At 34.9% G+C, this 22,351-nt stretch overlaps 1 protein-coding gene across 9 annotated transcripts in view; it reads left to right on the top strand.

The window, feature by feature from the left end:
* HACE1 (HECT domain and ankyrin repeat containing E3 ubiquitin protein ligase 1) overlaps window positions 1–22,351 on the top strand; it is an 82,932-nt gene that overhangs the window by 22,068 nt on the left and 38,513 nt on the right. For 5 of the 9 annotated variants that reach the window (XR_002832203.1, XM_014466440.2, XM_023764596.1 and 2 more), the window contains 5 exons: window positions 7,166–7,248; window positions 11,139–11,235; window positions 12,057–12,158; window positions 12,882–12,988; window positions 17,713–17,959. Coding sequence is in view for 8 of the 9 variants with exons in the window: in XM_014466440.2 (XP_014321926.1) it covers window positions 7,166–7,248; window positions 11,139–11,235; window positions 12,057–12,158; window positions 12,882–12,988; window positions 17,713–17,959 (636 nt within the window). In the remaining variant the exon portion in view is untranslated. The remainder of the gene's footprint in view (window positions 1–7,165; window positions 7,249–11,138; window positions 11,236–12,056; window positions 12,159–12,881; window positions 12,989–17,712; window positions 17,960–22,351) is intronic. The other 4 variants (XM_023764601.1, XM_023764595.1, XM_023764600.1 and 1 more) reach the window with 2 other exon arrangements.

Genomic DNA, 22,351 nt, shown 5'->3' with positions numbered 1-22,351 from the left:
ACAAATATTGATGACTTTTCACTCATTTCAGTGCTGCAAGGTGATTTTTTTTATTCATTAAAGTTTCTTTTCTTTTTTTTTCTTTATTCATTAAGGTATTACATATGTGTCCTTATGCCCCCATTGCTCCTGCCTTGCCCCCCCCCCCCCCCCCCGGTCGGGGCCCCCCCCCCGGGGAAACGGTTCCCTTGGTTAGAATTAATTAAACAACAACAGGCCCTTTTTTTTTTCCTTTCCCTTTTCCCCCCCCCCCCTCACCTTTCCTCTGAGGTTTGATGGTCTGATCGATGCTTCTCTGACTCTGGATCTGTTTTTGTTCATCAGATTATGTTGTTCATTATATTCCACAAATGAGTGAGATCATGTGATATTTATCTTTCTCTGACTGGCTTATTTCACTTAGCATAATGCTCTCCAGTTCCATCCATGCTGTTGCAAATGGTAAGAATTCCTTCTTTTTTACTGCAGTTTAGTATTCCATTGTGTAGACGTACCACAGTTTTTAATCCACCCATCTGCTGATGGGCACTTAGGCTGTTTCCAAATCTTAGCTATGGTAAGTTGTGCTGCTATGAACATAGGGGTGTATATATCCTTTCTGATGGGTGTTTTTAGTTTCTTGGGATATTCTTAGAAGTGGGATCACTGAGTCAAATGGGAGTTCTATTTTTAGTTTTTTGAGGAAACTCCATACTGTTCTCCACAGTGGCTGAACCAGTCTGCATTCCTACCAGCAGTGCATGAGGGTTCCTTTTTCTCCACATCCTCGCCAGCACTTGTCGTTTGTTGTTTTGTTGATGATAGCCATTCTGACAGGTGTGAGATGGTACCACATTGTCGTTTTGACTTGCATCTCTCTGATGATTAGTGACTTTGAGCATGTTTTCATATGTCTCTTGGCCTTCCATATGTCCTCTTTCGAAAAGTGTCTATTTAGGTCCGTTGCCCATTTTTTGATTGGTTGTTTATCTTCCTTTTGTTAAGTTGTATGAATTCCCTGTAAATGTTGGGAGATTAAACCCTTACCGGTGATAACATTGCAAATATGTTCTCCCATGCAGTGGGCTTTCTTGTTGTTTTGTTGATGGTTTCTTTTGCTGTACAGAAGCTTTTTATTTTGATGTAGTCCCATTTGTTTATTTTCTCTTTAGTTTCCCTTGCCCTAGGAGTTGTATCGGTGAAGAAATTGCTTCGGCATATGGTAATATCTGAGATTTTGCTGCCTGTGGATTTCTCTAATATTTTTATGGTTTCCCGTCGTATGTTTAAGTCCTTTATCCATTTTGAATTTATTTTTGTGTATGGTTCAACATAGTACTGGAAGTGCTAGCCATAGCAATTAGACAAGAAGAAGAAATAAAAGGTATCCAAATTGGAAAGGAAGACGTAAAACTGTCATTATTCGCAGATGACATGATACTGTACATAGAAAACCCTAAAGACTCCATTAAAAATTACTAGACTTAATAAATGAATTCGGCAATGTTGCATGATACAAAATTAATGCCAAGAAATCTATGGCATTTTTACACACCAATAGTGAACTTACAGAAAGAGAGATTAAAAAAACAATCCCATTTACCATCACACCAAAAAAATTAAGATACCTAAGAATAAACTTAACTAAGGAGGTAAAGACCTATACTTGGAAAACGACAGGACACTGACAAAAGAGATAGAGGAAGACATAAACAGATGGAAAAACATACCATGTTCATGGATTGGTAGAATCAACATCATTAAAATGTCCATACTACCCAAAGCAATCTATAGATTCAATGCACTCCCCATTAAAATACTTACGGCATGTTTCACAGACCTAGAACGAACTCTCTAAAAATTCATCTGGAATAAAAAAAGACCCGGAATAGCTGTACCCATCCTGAGAAAGAAGAACAAAGTAGGAGGGATCTCAATACCAGATATCAAGCTGTATTACAAAGCCACTGTTCTCAAAACTACCTGGTACTGGCACAAGAGCAGACATATAGATCAATGGAATAGAATAGAGAACCCAGAAATCGACCCAAACCACTATGCTCAATTAATATTTGACAAAGGAGGCAAGAACATACAATGGAGTGAAGACAGTCTCTTCAATAAATAGTGTTGGGAAAATTGGACAGATACAGGCAAAAAAAAAGAAACTAGACTACCAACTTACATCATGCAAGGTGATTTTTATTCTTCACATTCAAGTCTCCTTATGTATTTTTTAGCTTTACCCTGAGGGAAATGTTTTTTTCTTCCTGCTTGTCTTCAGGTAATATTTTATCTACAATCTACAAGTGAAGCTATTAAAAATGTTTTAAAATATATATATTTTTTAGTAGTTGAATATTTTGAGGATCTTAATTGGGATACTTTTGTTAAAACAGAAAAGCAGAAAGGAAAAGATAATGATGGAATGATCTTTTCCATTTTATTAAGTGTCTTTCTCTCATAAGAACAAAGAATTTCTACTGTCTTTGTAGAATATTTCCTATATACAAGACTGTGATAGGAACCTGTGACAGTTCATATTGTAAATCATGCTTTCTTACTATGGCTTGCCCCAAGTTTGTCTCACTACTTTGTTGAAGAGAACAGTAGAGGAATGCAGTGGAACCTCGGTTCTCAAACTTAAAATTCGTCTGACAGGTTGTTTGAGAAGCGATTTGTTTGAAAACCGAATTATTTTTTCCCATTAGAAATAATGTAAATGGAATCAATTCATTCCAGACCCCCAAATGATCCCCTGTTTTAACCTTAAATACAGTAGATATCCAATGTACTGTTTAATCTATAAAAAATACTTCCTTTCTTAAATTTGTCGAACAACCCCCTACTAACCTTAAATGAATCACTTTCAGCACTCCTTCCAGGGGTGTCTTTCAGGAGGTCAGTCCGTTGCAACTTCTCTTGCTGTTACTGGCTAACTCCTTTTCATTGATCTAAGTCAGCAACAGTTTTTTGTTTTTTAAATTCTTTATTGTTTAAAGTATTACATGAATCTCCTTTTTCCCCCCATTGACCTCTCCCCCATTACCCCCTCCTCCAAGCACAAGCCCTCTCCCCCTCTACTGTCTGTGTCCATTGGTGTTTGCTCATATGCATGCATTCAAGTCCTTTGGTTGATCTCTTATCCCCTCCCCCTCCCCCCCGCGCCCTGCTTTCCCTCATAGGTTGTACAGTCTGTTTGATGCTTCTGTGTCTCTGGTTCTATTTTTGTTCATCAGTTTATGTTGTTCATTATATGCCACAAATGAGTGAGATCATGTGATACTTATCTTTCTCTGACTGGCTTATTTTGCTTAGCATAATGTTCTCCAGTTCCATCCATGCTGTTGCAAATGGTAAGAATTCCTTCTTTTTTACAACAGCGTAGTATTCCATTGTGTAGATGTACGTACCACAGTTTTCTAATCCACTCATTTGCTGATGGGCACTTAGGCTGTTTCCAAATCTTAGCTATTTTAAATTGTGCTGCTATGAACATAATGGTACATATATCCTTTCTGATTGGTGTTTCTGTTTTCTTGGAATACAGTCCTAGAAGTGGGATTACTGGTTTTTCTAATTCTTCAATTGCCAGTGATAATTTCTTTCACACCATTAGCAATATTAGCACTCTTGATGGCCTCTTTATATTTTAAAATTGTGCTAATCACCCATTTCACTAGCAACAGAAGCAAATAAAACAACACAAAAAAACAAAAACCCACAAAAATATTCTCAGCATTATTTTCTGAGATGTTAGTGCTAAACTGACTCATACTAGTGCATTCTTTCCTTTGTAGCCTGAGAGAAGCTTTTCAACAACCAAGACACCCCCATCTCTCTCCTCTTGAACAACTTGGTTGAGAACCAAATTGTTTGAGATGGGAGCCACTCGAAAACCCAGGTTTGACTAATGTTAGTCTAATGGCTAAATTGTTAAGCTCTACAATATAAATAAAAATAGAGAACTATTATAAAAAGAATATGGTTTTAGCATCATTTAAAAAGTAAACACCAATAGTTGGCTAGGCAGTTATCCAATAGAGAATTATTAGATCATCTATGATTAATGTAGCTTATGAAGATATGCCAAATTATTCATAATATATTTAGTAATCTGAATTCAGAAAAATTAGAACTTCTGTTTTTTGGTAAATAGCATAATGGTTATGAACCTGGGCTTAGGTTTTAATTCCTGCTTCCCTATTTATTTGTGTGTTGGGTACACATTATTTGACCCCTTTGAGACTCAGTTTCCTGCTTGCAAAAGTGGAGAGAATATTGACTTCCTCACAGGATGTATTAAATGAAATGATAACTTTAATCAATGAAGAAATTTAAAAAAACCAATAAATGAAATTATAAATGCTTATTAGTAGTGTCCAGGCACATGTTAAGGTGATTAATATTATAATATCATTAATTAGTTTTAACAACATAATTTTTATGGATGCATAATTTGTTTTAATAATTACTTTATTTCAGCTTCTCTCTGGATTGCTAGGTTTTAATTGCATATTATATATATGCAATTATATATATTTGATATATTTGCTTTCATCTCTTCTGAGCTTTTTGAGAGATAGTTTATTGTCTGTAACTTCTATCATAGTAAAATAGTATTACGGCTATCCATCACCCATTTTTGGGACTATACAGAGAACTTCTAGGTCAAAAATAAAAAAGGGATAAACCATGATCAAAAGGCTTAAATAGGCCTTATCTTATAAAATGACCCAAATGCTTATTTTTCTTCTCTTTGAAAGCGGTACTAAACCACTGTGCCCAGTTTAAAGGAATTCTATAGCTGATAATAAAGTTTTATGTAATATTTCTATTATATTACATAGATTATATGGATTTTAGAATTTCTCTTGGGATAGAAGTAAATTCAAAGAGCAAGATGTGAATAGTATATTTTAAAATGTTTTTATCAAAACCTTTGTAATAATAATAGTCCATTAAATCATCAATCTTCTTTGTCAAGTTATGATCACCAGGCAACAATATTCAACTCTTCCACCTTATGATATTTATTTCCAAAGAACATGCTTCCTCTGCTCTTTCTCAATTCATGACTTTTAGATATCTCTGGATCAGTTCTTGTTATGGTGCATGAGGGTTTAGCTCATTTAAATCCTCTTCCCATGCCCTCTTTTCCCCAATTTCTAAAATTAATCATATCACAGATTTTGCTTAGACAATATTAGTTGTATATATAGTTGGGTAAATATTGTTTATTGCTGAGTCAAGTAGTGAACTGTAACAACATTTTCTACCTAGGGGACTGTTTTTCTTAAAATTGACTTTGCTCAATTTTCTTTTTATTAATCAATAATTCTTCCTATATACTTCTACAAAAATATGAGCTGAGAGGTATCTCAGTACTGTGTTGTACAAAGACAGATTCATTAGATAATATCAGTTTTATTCTTCTTCTCTAAACCTGGAAATTGCTTATTCTCTCCTGTGTTTGATCTCCAGTACTCTGGATTCCACATCTTACTATATTTTAGTGTAGTCCCTTTTTTTGGAGGAGGATATGCTCCAGTAGCTTCTTGAGAAAGGTACATTGGAGGTAAATTTTTTTGAAATCTTACTAGTATATAGGTGAACATATTTTGTGTGTGTGTGTTTTAATTTAAAATTGTGTATTTGAATGATAGTGTGGCTAGCTAAAGAATTCTATGTTGGAAGTCATTTAACTTGCAATTTTCAAGGCATTTTATCTTTTAGATTCCAGTGTTGCTGTTAATGCCAGTCTGATTTCTCATTATCTCTCGAATCAAATTTCCTCAGTATTATGAAATTTCACTTTGATGTAACTTGTTGAAAGCCTTTTAATTTATTAGACTGGGTACTTGGTGAGCCTTCTTTGTGTGTTTCTTTTAATTGATTTTAGAGAGAGAGGGAGGGAGAGGGAGAGAGAAACATTGATGTGAGATAGACACATTGATTGATTGCCTCCTGCATGCACCCCAACCGGGCAGGGATGGAACCTACAACTCAGGTACGTGTCCTTATCCGGGAATTGAAGCCGAGACCCTTTGGTGTGCAGGCTCTAACGACTGAACACACCGGCCAGAGCTATAGTCTTATTATTTTACTACCATTGCACTAGGTTTTAGAGCAGCATGAAAGATGAACATGTGTGTTCAACCCAGAAGTAATATTATACAGTCTAATTCCAAAAACTTTCAAGTTTTTTGTGCATTTTTTTTTTTTTGCAGGAGAAATTCAAATGAGGATCATAGGAATATAACCAGACTCTGTTTTTTAAGGTTTTCAGGCGAGCCTTGCCCAATCCCTAATCAAAAGATATGTATTCTTAAGATTTTATATTAGCTTACTTTTTGTTAATATTAGTCAGATGATTGCACAAGAAAAGCTTAGAGGACAGAGTACATTTGAATGGTGATCAGAAAAACTGAGTCAGTATTGGCTGCTGTTAACAACAAAAAACTTAGCTTTTGAACATTTTGTACTTTAACAGTTATGCTCTTTGACTTTGAGAGATTTATAGCTCTGGTACCTATTTTTTTAAATATGTTTTTATTGATTTTTAGAGAGAGAGGAAGAAAGAGGGAGAGGGAGATAGAAACATCAATGAGAGCGAAACATCTGTTGGCTACCTCCTGCATGCCCCTACTGGGGATCAAGCCCGCAACCCAGGCATGTGCCCTGACCAGGAATCGAACTGGTGACCTCTTGGTGCGGGGGTCGATGCTCAACCACTGAGCCAAACCGGCTGGGCTGGTACCTATGTTTTTCTTTTTAGAGGCAAAAAAATATGTTTTTTTAAATTCAAATATTTAGAGCAGCACTGTTCAATTTACTAGCCATATATGGCTGTTTAAAATAAAATTAAAATTTAGTTCCTCAGTTTTATTAGCCAAATTTAAAGTCCTTGGTAGCTACATGTGTCAGTTGTTTAGAGCTTTCCCAGGTTAGCACACTTTATATTACATTGACAATTCCACATATATTGTATAGTGCCTGAGAGACCCAGAGAGCTTATCAAAAATTGAATTTGTTCAGCCATCGTAATTGTCATGTTCCTACTCATTCTTTAAAGCTTCAAGTTGTGGCAAGAACTTTTCTTATATGGATTGAAATTGTGGTAATTGTGTCTTTGTTCGACTTTTCTGGTCTACTTTTAATTGTGTTTTTTTTTTCCTCTCCCTAGACAGTGCAATGCTTGCTAGACAGTGGTGCTGATATTAACAGGCCAAATGTATCAGGAGCCACTCCATTGTACTTTGCTTGCAGGTATGAGATTTTATATTTCCAGATACTGTCATTAAAGAATGTCATGTATTTACTATATTTCCAAACACAAACATTTCTGTATATTTTCTAAGGCTCTCTTGTTTTTTCATTAATACTATGCTGTCTTTTAAGATGAAGTATATGGCATTATGGTTGTTACTTAACCGCATGAGGAAAAATATTTTCTATTATATTGCCAGTGTTTTTATATGGTGTAAGTGGAGCTTTTGATATCTTTGATTATTCAATTTTATATTAATTACTTATTAACTAATGAGAAAAGACATAATCCACTAATTTTCCTAGTTGTCTTTATTAAGTTCCAGGTCAATTCCAATGGATAAGCTATTAAAGTATGTCTTGGTCCACAATTCTGTATCTGCTTTCTCTGGAATTGTAAATTAAAAAAAACTTTTTTGAATCATTATTGTTAGATATTAAATTCTGCACTAAATTATTTTTGTACTATGTCTTGGTTCATTTTCTTAAAGCACTTATTTTGTTCATTGATTCATTTATATAATTAGCAAACATTTAGTTAGCACTCGCTGTTTGCCATCCATTATTATAGCATTAGTGATACAGTAATAAATATACCTCAGTCCTTATGGAGGTAGCAATATAATAATTATACACATACACCTTTTCCCCCCATGCACACACACACACACACAAACACACGCACACACACAATGTTATATAAATGTAGTTAGCAGTTAGGAACAGTTCATAATACACTAGTGATTCTTCCCTTTGGTTTAGATGATATTAATTATAATATTTATTTAGGCTCTTAAATTCAAATATAGAGCTCTCCAAAAAGCTCTTCTTTTCTTTATCCTTTTTTTTTGTGTTTTATAACATTTTATTGGAGATTTATTTTAGACTGAAAGACCTGCTTTTCTTCTTGTTTAGCTTCTCTTTAAGATTTCTGATGTTACTTTGATCAGACTGATTCAAATCATCATCGAACAACTTTGAATTATAATACAAGGACTTTGGATCTCTAGACTAGATCTTATCTGAATTTAGTTATTTTCTAAAATTATACTTAAGAAAACCAGTTACTTCCATAGTATCTTGAGTTTATAAATAATATCATTGTTTGATTCCCTGAAATCATATTCTATCTTGAGGGGTTGTTTCTAGATAAGACCTTTCTTTGAAGGTTCAGATTTGAAATGTCCACCTGCCTGATTTACACCACCATTTGAAAGTTTCATAGAATCTCAAATGTCACCATGTCCAAAATACAGGTTTCTGATTTTCCTTTTCAAACCTCCTCCAGTTTTTCTAATCTCAGTCATCGGAACCCATATCCTTTCAGTTTAAACCAGAAACTAGGTCATTGTTTTTTATGTCTTTCTTTCTCTGACCCTCCACTTGGAATTAGTCAGTTCTATAAATTCCACCTTCAGAATATATTCTGAATCTCTTTATTCCAACTCACTGAAACCACTTTGGTTAGAGTTGTTACCTCTTATCTAGAGTACTGCAGTGGTCTCGTAAGTGGTTTTTCTGATTCCTCTTTCTCTTCCACTATTCTTTCCTCAGTTGCCAAAGTGATCTTTAAAAAATGAATCAGTCTTGTCACTTTGTGTTTAAACCCTGTATTTAAAACTTTTCAGTGCCTCTTTGTTATATTTCAAATTAAATCCAATCTGCATTCACCCGTGAGACCTGCGTGGTCTGACCCCTACTTGGCTCACTGTGCTTCAGTTGCATTGGTTCTCTTTGAGTTCCCCAAACACAGCTGACTCTTTCCAGCAGGCTATTCTACATGCTATTTGTTTTGCCTGAAAAGGTCTTCCCTAGGCTTCTTTTTTTTCTTTTAAAAATATATATTTATTGATTTCAGAGAGGAAAGAAGAGGGAGAGAGAGATAGAAACATCAATGATGAGAGAGACTCATTGATCGGCTGCCTCCTGCATGCCCCCCACTGGGGATCGAGCCCGCAACTGGGCATGTGCCCTTGACCGGAATCGAATCTGGGACCCTTGAGTCCACAGGCTGACACTCTATCCACCGAGCCAAACCAGCTAGGGCTCCTAGGCTTCTTATATGGCTGACTCCTTCATGTCACTGCTTAACTGTTACTTTTAGAAAGGCAATTCCTCACCAATCCAAGTAAGCCTCTCCCCAAATTTTCTATCATATATATGATGTATTTGCTTGTTTACAGTGTGTCTCCCTTACTAGATCGAAAGCTCAGTGAAAGCAAGAATTTTGCTTATTTTGTTCACAACTTTATAGTCAATGTGTAGTACAGTGCTTTCTGCTGAAATGCTTAGTAAATGTCTGGAATGAATCACTATAATTACATGTTTGAAAAATATTTTATATAGAAAAATGCCATGTATAATAGTAAAATATAAGTATACTAGAGGCCCGGTACATGGATTCGTGCAATGGTGGGAGTATACTAGAGGCCCGGTGCATAGATTCATGCAACGGTGGGTCCCTTCACCTGGCCTGTGGGGATTGGGCTGAAACCTACTCTCCAACATCCCCCGATGGGGTTTCAGATTGCTAGAGGGCGGTTCTCTAGTGATGCACCCCGCAGCGCCCCAGAATTGGGCTCCCTCCTTTCTGGTTCCAGGGTGTGTCACTGGAGAACCGCTGCTGCCAAGTCACTGCAGCTCGGCAGCTCCCATATTGAGTGTCTGCCCCCTGGTGGTCATTGTGCATCATAGCTACCGGTCAGACAGTTGGACGGTCACTTAGCTTTTTATATATATAGATAGATTAGTATTGTACAGAACTGGGATATTCATATAGTTAGTCTAAGCATAGGGATATGGTTAAAGAATTTTTTAGAAGTACTTTCTGCTAGTATTATATTCTCATCAAGTTTTATTTATTTATTTTTATTCATTGATTTGAGAGAGAGAGAGATTTGTTGTTCCACTTATTTATGTATTGGTTGCTGACCAGAGAATGAACCTGCAACGTTGGTGTATCAGGATGATGTTCTACCCAACTGAGCTACCCTGTCAGGGCCCCATCATTAAGTTGTTTTTTTAATTCTTACCCAAGGATGTGTTTTTATTGATATTTTAGAGAGAGAGGAAGGTGGGGAGAGGAGAGAGAGAGAGAGAGAAACATCAATGTGAGAGAGAAATATCAATTGGTTGCCTCCCGTATGTGTCCCTACCAGAGATTGTGCCCTAGGTATGTGCCCTTACCAGGAATCGAACCCATGACCTTTTGGTGTATGGGATGATGCTCCAACCAACTGAGCCACCTGGCGAAGGCATCACTAAGTTTTTTGTTGTTGTTGTTAATCCTTACCCGAGGATATTTTTTCCATTGATTTTTAGAGAGGGGTAGAGACAGAAAAACATCGATGTGAGAGAAACACATAGATTGGTTGTCTCCTGCATGTGCCCTGGTGCAGGGGATCAAGCCTGCAAACAAGCCTTGACCAGAATAGAACTTGAGACCCTTCAGTCTGCAGGCCAATGTTCTAACTACTGAGCAAACCAGCTAGGGTGGCATCACTAAGTTTTAACCTAGCAAACATTGGATCTCTTTGAACAAAGATTGTTAAGCAAAACTGGTTAGAGTTGAGAAGGAAGTGACTGGAAGAAAGAAACCAAAGCATAGTCTTCAGTAGCAGTTATTTATCCCAAAATATTATGATTTATTGTAGGTAATATGTCTCAAGTTCAATACTCATATTTAATAGGTCATTTTCTTACCTACATAGTGAAAGTATGACTTAACATTGAGAAATGTTTTCCTGATTGTTGACGATGTAGTTCAGATCTTCCTCTCAATTCTTAAAAATTCTTAATCCTCGTTGATTCATATTAACTGTCCATAATTCATAGAGAAAGACTTTAAATTAAAACAATTACATTTTTAACTTGTTTCTCTTTCTGTACAGTCATGGTCAGAGAGACACAGCACAGATTCTTCTATTACGAGGAGCCAAATACCTGCCAGATAAAAATGGAGTCACCCCTCTGGATTTATGTGTACAAGTATGTTGTTAATATATATTCTTAGCCCCTTATTTTATAATAGAAGGAAACTGATAAAATAACGTTTTTCCTCAAATGAGAGGGTGGGTACAAAGATTTTTATTCTGTAAAGAATATGCTCTTTAAAAGGAATAGTGATATAAGAAATATATATTGGTCTTTATGACACATGAGCTTCTAAGACCCTTGGGTTCTCCAGAATGTAAGAATGTCTTTTTGTATATTAATGAGATGACTGGTGGCTGAAAGCTCTTAGATAGCTTCAGGATGTGGGCTGGTTGCCAGAGGGGCCAACCATGGGATTAGAGGGCAGCTTCTTCTCCTGTTCCTGGGGAAGGGAGAGGAGCTGGAGCTTGAAATCAGTCACTGATGATCAATAATTTAATCAGTCATGCCTATATAATGGAACTTTCCTAAACACCCTAAACAGTGGGGTTCTCAGAGAGTTTCTGGGTTGGTGAATATGTTAAAGTGCTGGGAGGATGACATGCCCAGAGAGGGCATGGAAGCTCTGTACTCCTTCCCACATACCTTGCCCTATGAATCTCTTCTATTTGGCTACTCCTGAGTTGTACCCTATATAATGAACAGGTGATAGTAAAGTGTTTCCCTGGATTCTGTGAGCTCTTCTAGCAAATTATCAAACTCAAAGAGGAGTTGAGGAACTTCTGACTTACAGCTGTTTAGTCAGAGTGTAGGTGGTCTGGACTTGTGATTGACTGCCTTCTGAAGTGTGAACCAAGCTCCTTATCTGGGCTGTCTATACATTTTCTTTAGGAACTTTGTTTTTAAAGCTAGATAATTTTAAATATATTTTTTAGGGTGGATATGGAGAGACCTGTGAAGTATTAATTCAATATCACCCTAGGCTTTTCCAGACAATTATTCAAATGACACAGAATGAAGATCTTCGAGAAAACATGGTAATGTAATTGTGCTAGTAGCCTGTAAATGAACAAGCTTTATGCATGCTTAACATACATGGCAATTTACAAATGTGTTTCTTAATCATATTATTATAAATATTTATAATAATGTTATTTATAAATAATGTATATTACAAATATATGAATAATGTAAATATGTATATATTATAATAATTTATTATAATATGAATATTTTAATATTTGTAATAAATTTGTTTATCTTCATTATAGGATAAGTATGAATTATATAATAATTAATAAACTTTGTGCTAATATTTGGCCCTATGAATCTTCTTTCCTCTGGGTCTTTGGTTTCTCCTAAAGATAACTAGGATATTCCCCACAGCTAGAGGAAAAAGATCTAAGGAATATCATGTTATGATTGGTAATCACTACTTTACTGAGCTCTGTATTTAGAATAGCTCTACTCTTTGAAAAATTGCAGCATTTATATTGCTTTTAAATTTTAGAATTAAATTTCTATAAATAAACTTGGTGATTTCTGTTCTGTTTCTATGTTTTTATTGCTTTCTTGGTGATTTTGAGCAAAGATTTTAGGTCATCTTATCTCTATATTAGCTTTTGAATTTATGCAAGACAAAATAACTGTAAAGGACTTGATTTCAGCTAATTGGCTTGGGGATACTTATTAAACTAATAGGTACTTAATTTCTTGATAAAGTTTATATAATCACATTTTTTTATTTGTAAATAATTTAGTTACGGCAAGTTCTAGAACATTTGTCTCAGCAAAGTGAAAGCCAGTACCTAAGGATTTTAACAAGCCTTGCTGAGGTTGCCACAACAAATGGTCATAAACTGCTTAGGTGAGTGTTTCAAAATGTAAACAGATCAATAGTAACAATATCTGTCAGCTTCATCTCCTTTTAGGCATTTCTGGGAATAGTTTATTTTGTTGGATGCCTTTTGTCAGTGGTAAGATGTTCTAAAAATTTGCTGACACAACCTTGTGTATTTTGTTTTAAAGAACCAGGGCAATCAACTTTTACTAAGGAGACTTTAGTTTCCATAAAGAGGTAAAACTAGGGACTTAAGTGGATTTGGACATATGTGTCTAGAATTTTACAACATGATTGCTTAGAACAGTCATGTAAGTAAAATGTGCAGTAAGAAGAATCAAGAAAGCAATTGAGGAATCTTGATAACTAATATGTAAAACTGGGTATACGCTAGTGTTCAGCCTCTCAGTGCTCCCTAATGATTCCTTATAAAATTTTCTCCTTGAACTCTCCCCCTTTCCAGTTCTTTATTCCTTCCAAAAATTATGTGGTTCTCAGTCCATGGAGTTAATGCCTTTATAATATTTGCATTTATATATATTACATTTTCCTGCAACTACACTTCTTTGTGGTTAGCTACTCCAATTAGGAATAAACAGCCATTTAGAAATGGTTAATGTGTTATTTTGTAGCTTACAAATTTAGTCCACTTCTAATTTGGATGATTTCCACTTTGTAATAGTCTTTTCACTTCTATTCTTAATACATTAATAGTCTTAATAGGTCATGGTCTTCTCTGACCTCGGTTAGTTGCAACCGGACTTCTTCCTCCCAGCTACATTTTGCTTCTATAAGTCAGCTACATTTTGAAATCCATTATGTTACCCCTTTCTTCTGTCTTTCCTCACACTTTCCATATACTTCAGACCAGAATCACATTCTCTACTATTTACTCAAAAGGATCTTTGCTAGGTCACCTTCTTGTGTTCTTTCAGCCATTAAGTGTTTCTTCAATACTTTCATTCAATATACCAGTTGATAATTTTTAAAATCTATTTTTACCTCTGAGACTACTTTAGACTCTGTAAGAGTCATTGAATTCCAGCTTGACATAATGCTCTCTTTTTATTTAGTCATTTCCATTAATCCATTTATTGGATAAGGACTTCCTAAGATTCAGACTTATTAAATAAAAGCATTTACACCAGACTCAGGTGTAAATCCAGACATCACCATTTACTGTGATCTCAGCAAGTAACTTTTCATAGTTTCCCTGTCATCTACCCATTTGTCTAATACTTAATTTTTTTCAAAATATTTTTTTATTGATTTTAGAGAGAGAGGAAGGGAGAGGGAGAGAGAGAAACATCAATGAAAGAAACATCAATCATGCCCTAACTGGTTTGGCTCAATGGATAGAGCGTCAGCCTGCGGACTGAAGGGTCCCGGGTTCGATTCCAGTCAAGGGCATGTACCTTGGTTGCGGGCACATCCCAAGTAGGGGGTGTGCAGGAGGCAGCTGATCGATGTTTCTCTCTCATTGATGTTTCTGACTCTTTGTCCCTCTCCCTTCCTGTCTGTAAAAAATCAATAAAATATATTTTTAAAAAAAGAAACATCAATCAGCTGCCTCCTGCACCCCCCCCGCCCCCCACACTGGGGATGGAGCCCAAAACCCAGGCATGTGCTCTGACCAGGAATTGAACCAGTGACCTCTAGTGCATGGATGAAGCCCACACTGGCCAGGGCCATCTAATACTTATTTTTCAGTGCCTACTATCCACCAGACCATCTGCTAGGTGCTCGTGAAAAATACAGACAAGATCTCTCCCTATGTTTAATTTACAGTCCAATCAGGATTTTATTTCCTTTTTGGAAAATGGTAGTAAATGTCTTAATGAATTGTTGTAAGAATGAAATAATAAGGTGCTTTGAAGTGCCAGGCACATATAGAGGAGATGACTGTGATAATAGTCTTGATGATATAAATGGAAAATGCTAGAGATAATGATGATTGTTTTAAATACCCCCATAATACCTTTAACCTGTTTTCCTACATTAAAAAATTTACTTGTTTTTTCTATCTAAATCTTTGTCCCATTTTCAGCTCTTCTTAAGTAATCAGAAAACATTTATGTTTTTATGTATATATGTATGTTTTTATTTTAAGTTTATCTTTAAAACTTATTAAGTAGGTACTAAGCTAAGGAACATTCACATGCATTGTTTTACTTAAACCTCATAGTAACCTTGTAATTTAGATACTGTTATCTCTGTGTTACCTATAAGAAAATTGTGAAGTTCAGTGATATGCCAAGCTAATACATAGAAGATCCAGGATTCATACCCTTGCTTATAAAAAGCAGATTCTAGATTTCAATCTAGCTCTTAAAGCAACAAGGTTAGTGGAACAGGGGAAGCAGGGTAGGAAAAAGCGATCTAATGCCAGTACAAGTTTTAAAGCTACTTTGCTAAACTGTACTGTCTGTACTTACAATACTACTCTTCAAATGCTTTATAGACTATGTTATGGCTTTTGTTGGGATTACTAGTGAATTGCTACTGTTTTGAGTACACTAGTCTTCCTTCAGTGTTTCTCCTTTACTCTCCTATCACTACCACACTCACAACACTTATTATCTACACCAAGCAGTTCTGCAATACCAGCTGGGTGTTCTACAATGGATTTATTATTATTTTTAAATATGTGTTTATTGATTTTTAGAGAAGAAGGGAGAGGGATGGAGAGATAGGAACATCGATGAGAGAGAAACATCACCTATTGGCTGCCTCCTGCATGCCCTCCACTGGGATTAAGCCTGCATGTGCCCTGACTGGGAATCAAACTGGTGACCTCTTGGTTCCTGGGTTGACACCCAACCACTAAGCCACACTAACGGGGCTGGATGTCCTACAATTTAAATCAATTTTGACACTATCTACCTGGAGATAGCATCAGTTCCCACAGGTTAAGGGCTCAGTCCCACAAGGCTCCCCTCCCCCACTTAAGATGTTAATCCCAAGTAGTAGGTCCCCATAACTTCTGTTTGACTTGACTGCAAAGCTGAGGTTCTGATGACCTTTCCCCCCTTGGATTGGATTATTTCCTAGAACAGCTCACAAATTCAAGGAAACACATTTGCTAATTTATTAAAGGCTATGAGAAAGGATAGAGATGAATAGCTAGATAAAGAGATACTTAGGGCAAGGTCTGGGAGAGTCCTGAGCACAGGAGCTTCTGTCCCCATGGGGTTGGCTGACATCATCCTTCTGGTACATGGATGTGTTCACCAACCCGGATGCTTCTTAAACCCCGTATGTTTTGGCTTTTTATGGAGGCTTTGTCACATAGGCATGTGAAACATTAACACCACATCCAGCCCCTCTCTTCTCTCTGGAGAATGGGTTTGGGGTGAGGGGGGCTGAAAATTCCAAGCTTCTAATCATGGCTTGGCCTTTCTCGTGACCAGCTTCCATTCTATCCCACAGCCCACCAAGAGTCACCTCAGTAGAACAACAGACAGTGCTCTCACCCAGGAAATTCCAAGAGATTTAGGGTTTCTGTGTTAGGAATCGACATCAAAGACCAACTATTAGAACAAAAGATGCTCCTAGTGCCCCAACCACTTAGGGTTTTAGGAGCTCCCCAGGAACTGGGGGCAGAGACCAATAGATATATTTACTATTATCTCACAGCTACCAAGGTAGATTCTTAAGAGAATCTTAAATACAAATTATTTCCCCCTTCCAATTTATGTTTAATAATATTTAAAATTAAAAACATTTAAATTACAATTGATATTTAATATTATATTATGTTTAATGGTATTTTTGCAGTTTGCCTTTCATTTATTCATTTGTTTGTGAATCATTTTGTGTTTCTTAACCCCAAAGTGATGTAATTTTGGCCATTTACTTTAATAGAAATTTTAATTAAGAAAATAAATATATATTGATTAGTGATAATTGAGATGTCATTTAGCGCACTTTTGAAAAATGAATAGCCTTTTGTCTAACTGATTCTAGGAGTATTTGATAAAGATAATAAATATTTCCTGAGGGCCTTTTCACACATATTTTGTTTCATTAAATGAGTTATCTTCCTATATATTTGTGATTGAGGTAACGATAGTTAACAATGTGTAAATGAACAGAGAAATCACAACCTTTGCTAAGTAAGACACTGACTGGAGGTGTACTCTCATAAAAACCAAAGGTGGTAGGTAGTGCTTTAAATTAGGAAACTAATTTTGAAACTTTTATATTGAGACCTGGTGGCTTGAAAAGAAATTATTTTATGATGAACTGAGAAGGGTATGGTGAAGTTTGGGTTTTATAATTTTTTTGTATCATACAAAAGAGATATTTCACTGGTTGGAAAGTGAAAAATAACATTTTTTTAGACCAACCAATTAGTCTGGAAGAAATTTAAACTAGGTAAAGTAATATAAAATTATTAGGCTATATTAATAGTTGATAATTTTAAGATTCCATTGTAAGAAAATACTTCTTACCTTAAGATAACTCCAGATTAGGTACTTAAAACAAATATTTATATATTTTATGCTTTGACCATTGGTTATATTCTGGTGACTTAAAAATTAATAATTTGTTCATATGCAATTGAAGTAATATATATTTGGTAACTTCCTGTTAAAACATTCTGTTCTCTGTTAAGACAGGAAAGGAATTTTACTGGTTAAATTATGAAACAGATGGCCAATTCATGAAAATGTTTTAAAATAGATATTTTAAAATGTAATTTGTTTTATTCTATCTAATCTGTTCATATTTTAATTTTTTTTTTTTAGCCTGTCTAGTAATTATGATGCTCAAATGAAGAGCCTTTTAAGGATTGTGAGGATATTTTGTCATGTCTTTCGAATTGGTCCTTCCTCTCCCAGTAATGGAATCGATATGGGCTACAACGGGAATAAAACACCAAGAAGCCAGGTGTTCAAGGTCAGAAAAGTATATGACGTTGTTATGAAGATAGACGTAAAAGAGATGAATTTGACAAAGCATGCTTTCATTAATCAGAAACCTCATACACAGGACGTAAGTTTGGTTCATACCTGTATCACTTTTTAAGTTAGGACACACCTTCCTCCTTTCATCTCTGTTTAATCAACAGCAAGTCTTAATTGGTGAGCTTTTATATTTTTCTTACAAGTAAACTTTTAATTCCTTTAGTGTTTTATTCTAAGGGTAAAGATATTTAATGTTAAACATGACCAAATCTAATATTTGGCATGATATGCAGCCATTATGCCATTATGTTTTTTTAAAAATATTACTTATTCAGAAGGAAAGAAACTTGAGTTTTTATTTAGATTTTATTATTATGTGTGTATATGTTTTCAAAGTAAGTTTACTTTCAGTTACTGGGTACCAACAGTTAATTCCTGGGATCACTTCAAGGAAGAATCATTGAGATAAACATTTTGTGTTGCTTCAGTTGCTCCTGTTATATAAGCACATTTATGGATGGAATCCTTGGAAGAATGATTCCATATAAAACCCAAGGCAGTGTTGCTACTCGTGTTAAATGATAATTTTATGAAGTAAACAAAAGGAACATGGTTGCAATTGCTATTATTAATGCTTTTTTATGGCATTATATTTTCAGGTAACTCAGATTTTTGATAAATGTGTAATTTAATAACTTTCCATGTTATTTTTTTAAAGGTATTTTATCTTAGGAAATTTTCATAGTATAAAATTTGCTTTTGAGTTCATAAAGACATATTTTTTTAAACAGTTTGTTGAGTGTAAATATAGGTTCTCTATCCAAAAACTGATATAACCGCTTTTATGTGCCATTTTCTCCAAAACAAGTTATGATTGACAGCTTTACTGTCTGTAAAAATCTGAAGTTAAATTAATGAGTTATGCTAAATGATCCTTACATGGAAAATTTTGGCAGACACAAATAAATGGTTTGTAAGCATTTTGACACTAGTAGATTCCTTAATACTTAGAATAGGTCTGATAGCCTTTAGGAAGGTATGTATAAGTATCTCTGCATCTATTTGTCTGCTTCAGGGGCTAGAGAGATCTATCTCTCTCTCTCTTCCTTGCCTCTCTTTTTTTAAATTAGTATTGGAAAGAGATCTCACTTTTTTTCTCTTCTTTTTTCTTTCCCTATTGTGCCACCTCCTGGAAGAAGGAAGTTATGCATCTTATTGTAATTCAAATTTTGGCTTTTCACATACCACCCCTTCCTTGAATATTAGGAGTGATTATTGTCTGTGTAAAAATCTAATCTAAATTATTGATTCATTGTTTTTCCAATGCTGCTTTAAGTGAGTTTTACTGCTGAAGCATTCACTTTAAATGGAGTTGTTCTTAATGTGCTCATGCTATTAGTTACTGAATCTACCTACCCCTGATTTTATTTTCTACTCATTCTTGCTACTCATTTACAATTATGAATAGAAAAATCAAATCATGTATAGATATGGTCACCATTATATTCACTATTGTCTGATTTTTTTGGTTAAAATTTGAATTTGCCATCTATTTGCTATTAGAAAATAAGTATGTGCTGAATATCCTCTCTGTAGGCATTAAATGCTTGTTAGTTTTTTACCTACCCAGTCAGTACATATATAACTGAGTAGAAAAAGATATCTCTGTTTTTCTTTTAGTTTTTTTTCCATTGAATCCAGACTCTGTATTTTTATTGTATATGTCAATTAAATATATATATTTATATTTATTTTATTTTATTTGTTATTATTTTTATTTCTTTTTTAAGTCATTATTTTCTGCATTATTGACAACTACTTTTGCCTCTGATTACTTATTTTCTCTTAAATTTTGATCTGCCACTTTGTTAAAACATTTTTATTATAAAACTTAGCTCTCCACTTTAAGAATAAAAATAGAAGTTACATTGTCATTTATGTATATAAGATCTCTTCATTGTGGGATGATTCAAGTTGTAAAAATCTTTAAACATTTGCTGAGTTGCTGTAATGTTAAGTTGGAAATATCATTTTAATTTTTACTACATTTTTCTAAGGTAGCAATTGACCCCCACTTTCTATTTCATTAACTAGGTAGCATGTCCCTCTATTAAAATTAACTAACAGGTTTTCCATTTAAATGAGTAGGTTTATAGGCCGTGTGTTTTTAGTAGGTGAAATTATTTAACATCCTGTTATTAGTTTTCTCATTTATCTTAGAAGTCCTTTAAATTTGTCTGAACACTTACCTAGTTTTTTAGTTTTAAGAGATTTTTACCTAGCGCCATGGAACTCTCGGAGCATCTGTAGGAGGAGGCAGTTCTGGTTTAGACTCAATCTTGATATGCTATTGTGAATAGTAAGCTGCGACTATTAACAGTATCATAGAAGTATAATTGGGAAAAATTGGAAGCCAAGTATAATTGGGAAAAATTGGAAGCCAAGAAAGATTGAGAAACTTTTAACTATAAAATCTTATCTCTTGAGTTGTGGCATTTGACAAGAATCCAAGATACTATTAATGGACTTAGTAAAGTTAGCAATGCTTTCCTGTCAGATTTGTATCTCACTTTGCTTTCCTGTCAGATTTGTATCTCACTTTGGCACGTGGATCTTGAAAAATTTCTAATTTTTCTGCAAGTGGTATATGATTGTCATTATTACTATAGGGAGAATGTAATTCTGTGGTGAAGATCACTCAATAATTTGAAATGAAGCAATATTTCCACAGTGCCAAGAAGCCGGCTCATATTTTCCATAGTCATTGATCTGTACAGTGCTTTGTATTTTGTCTAATGTTTTTATCATTATTTATGAGTAGAGAAAGCATCACAGATATGGTTTACTTTTAATTTTTAAAATGTATTATAATCTTTTTGTCTGTGGCTGATACCACAGTTAGAAATTAAAGTTATTTTCACAGTATTCTTTTGTGGTTGAGGAAGGAATTTTCTGCACAAATCTTTAAAGGGATAACTCCCTAAGTAAAACTACCTCAAGGTTGGGATGTTGTTTTGGTGCATGTGTGAATGAAAAATGAAAAGCTGGTAAAGAGAGAAAAGAAAGGCCTAAGATGATTTAACTACTTCTCTTTTTTCCCTCATTTTCTTTTCATTCTACGCTGTGTTCCTTTATTGAAAACTTTCTAGTTTTTTTAGTATTCTGGATTATTCAAATTTTGCCTTTCATTTTTGCACATTGTCAGTATTTGAAAATAAGATTGTGATAGGTTCAGGCTCAGTGCTCTCGTCTGCTTGAGCAGCAGGAATCATTTCCTGCCTTAGGCTCATCTCCATCCAATGGTTGATTTTCTAGGTTTTAGCCATTCTCATTTAGAGGCTTATTATTCCTTTTTCCTTTTGTTTCAAACAGTTTTACATCATTACCACCTGTTCTTTCTGTTTTAGAAGTTCATTTTCTGATGTAAAGCTAAATAGTTTTGTTGACATAAGTTCTTTTAATCTTTTATAGCAGGTTAAATGTTTTGCTCATGAACTGAAACTATTGACTCAAACTTGAATCATGATTAGAATTAAAGACATTTTCAGTGAAGCCCTGGCCGGGTGGCTCAATTGGTTGGAGAATCATCCTGTACAACAAAAGGTTGTGAGTTTGATTCCTGATCAGGGCATATGCCCAGATTGCAGGTTTGACCCCAGGTCAGGGTGAGTGTAGGAAACAACCCATCGATGTTTCTCTCTATTCCTCTCTTCTTCTCTCCCTCTCAAATCAAGAAACATATCTTCCGGTGAGGATTAAAAGAAAAAAAAAAGACATTTCAGTGAAGGTATTATGTCAGTATTTGTGGCAGCCAGTTCTTTTGCCTCTTGTTTAAGCAGCTCAGGGACACTGAGTCTTCCAGCTGCAGTCTGTGCCTAATCATGGAAAAGCTCTTTGTGGGGAAGGGGGTGCTCATTTCAGCCTCAGAAAGGGTATAATTAGTTTCGCCTTTTGCTTACCTGTTTACCAAGTGCCTACTAATTAAATGCTTGCTGAATGAGTGAATTAGGTTTTTGTTGATGGTAGTGGGTGTTTTATTTTATTTTGTTTTCTGCTTTTTGGTTTAACATTTAAAGTGGAGACTTAGGGTGATTTAATTGTTTGTAAATTCAGTAAGTGAAATATTTTCAAAAAGAGAATGTTATGGAAACCTGGAGGAAGGCTAAAGATGTAGCAGAGGGATTTGTTAGATAATAACTGGAAATAATTTTCTGGCAGAACAGGTTATTTAAACATTTTCTAAGGTTCCAAATATAAGGTTGCATAATCTCTTCCCATAGTGGTCTTTAAAAGTAATATTATTTATTTTAGTTGAAGTATTGTAAGGGTGTGTCTTTCCAAAATACATGATTTGGTTTATAGCATTCTGTGGTCATATAAGAATTATAAAATAAAATTATGGTATACATTTTGCAATGTATACATGTATCAAATCATCACATTTTATACCTTAAAGTTATACAATATTTATGCCAATTAT

Source organism: Myotis lucifugus, unplaced genomic scaffold (genome assembly GCF_000147115.1).
Source record: "Myotis lucifugus unplaced genomic scaffold, Myoluc2.0 scaffold_340, whole genome shotgun sequence".
Classification (NCBI taxonomy): Eukaryota; Metazoa; Chordata; class Mammalia; order Chiroptera; family Vespertilionidae; genus Myotis; species Myotis lucifugus.
Note: the sequence above shows the minus strand (reverse complement) of the source record. Positions and strands in the feature narration are given on the sequence as shown.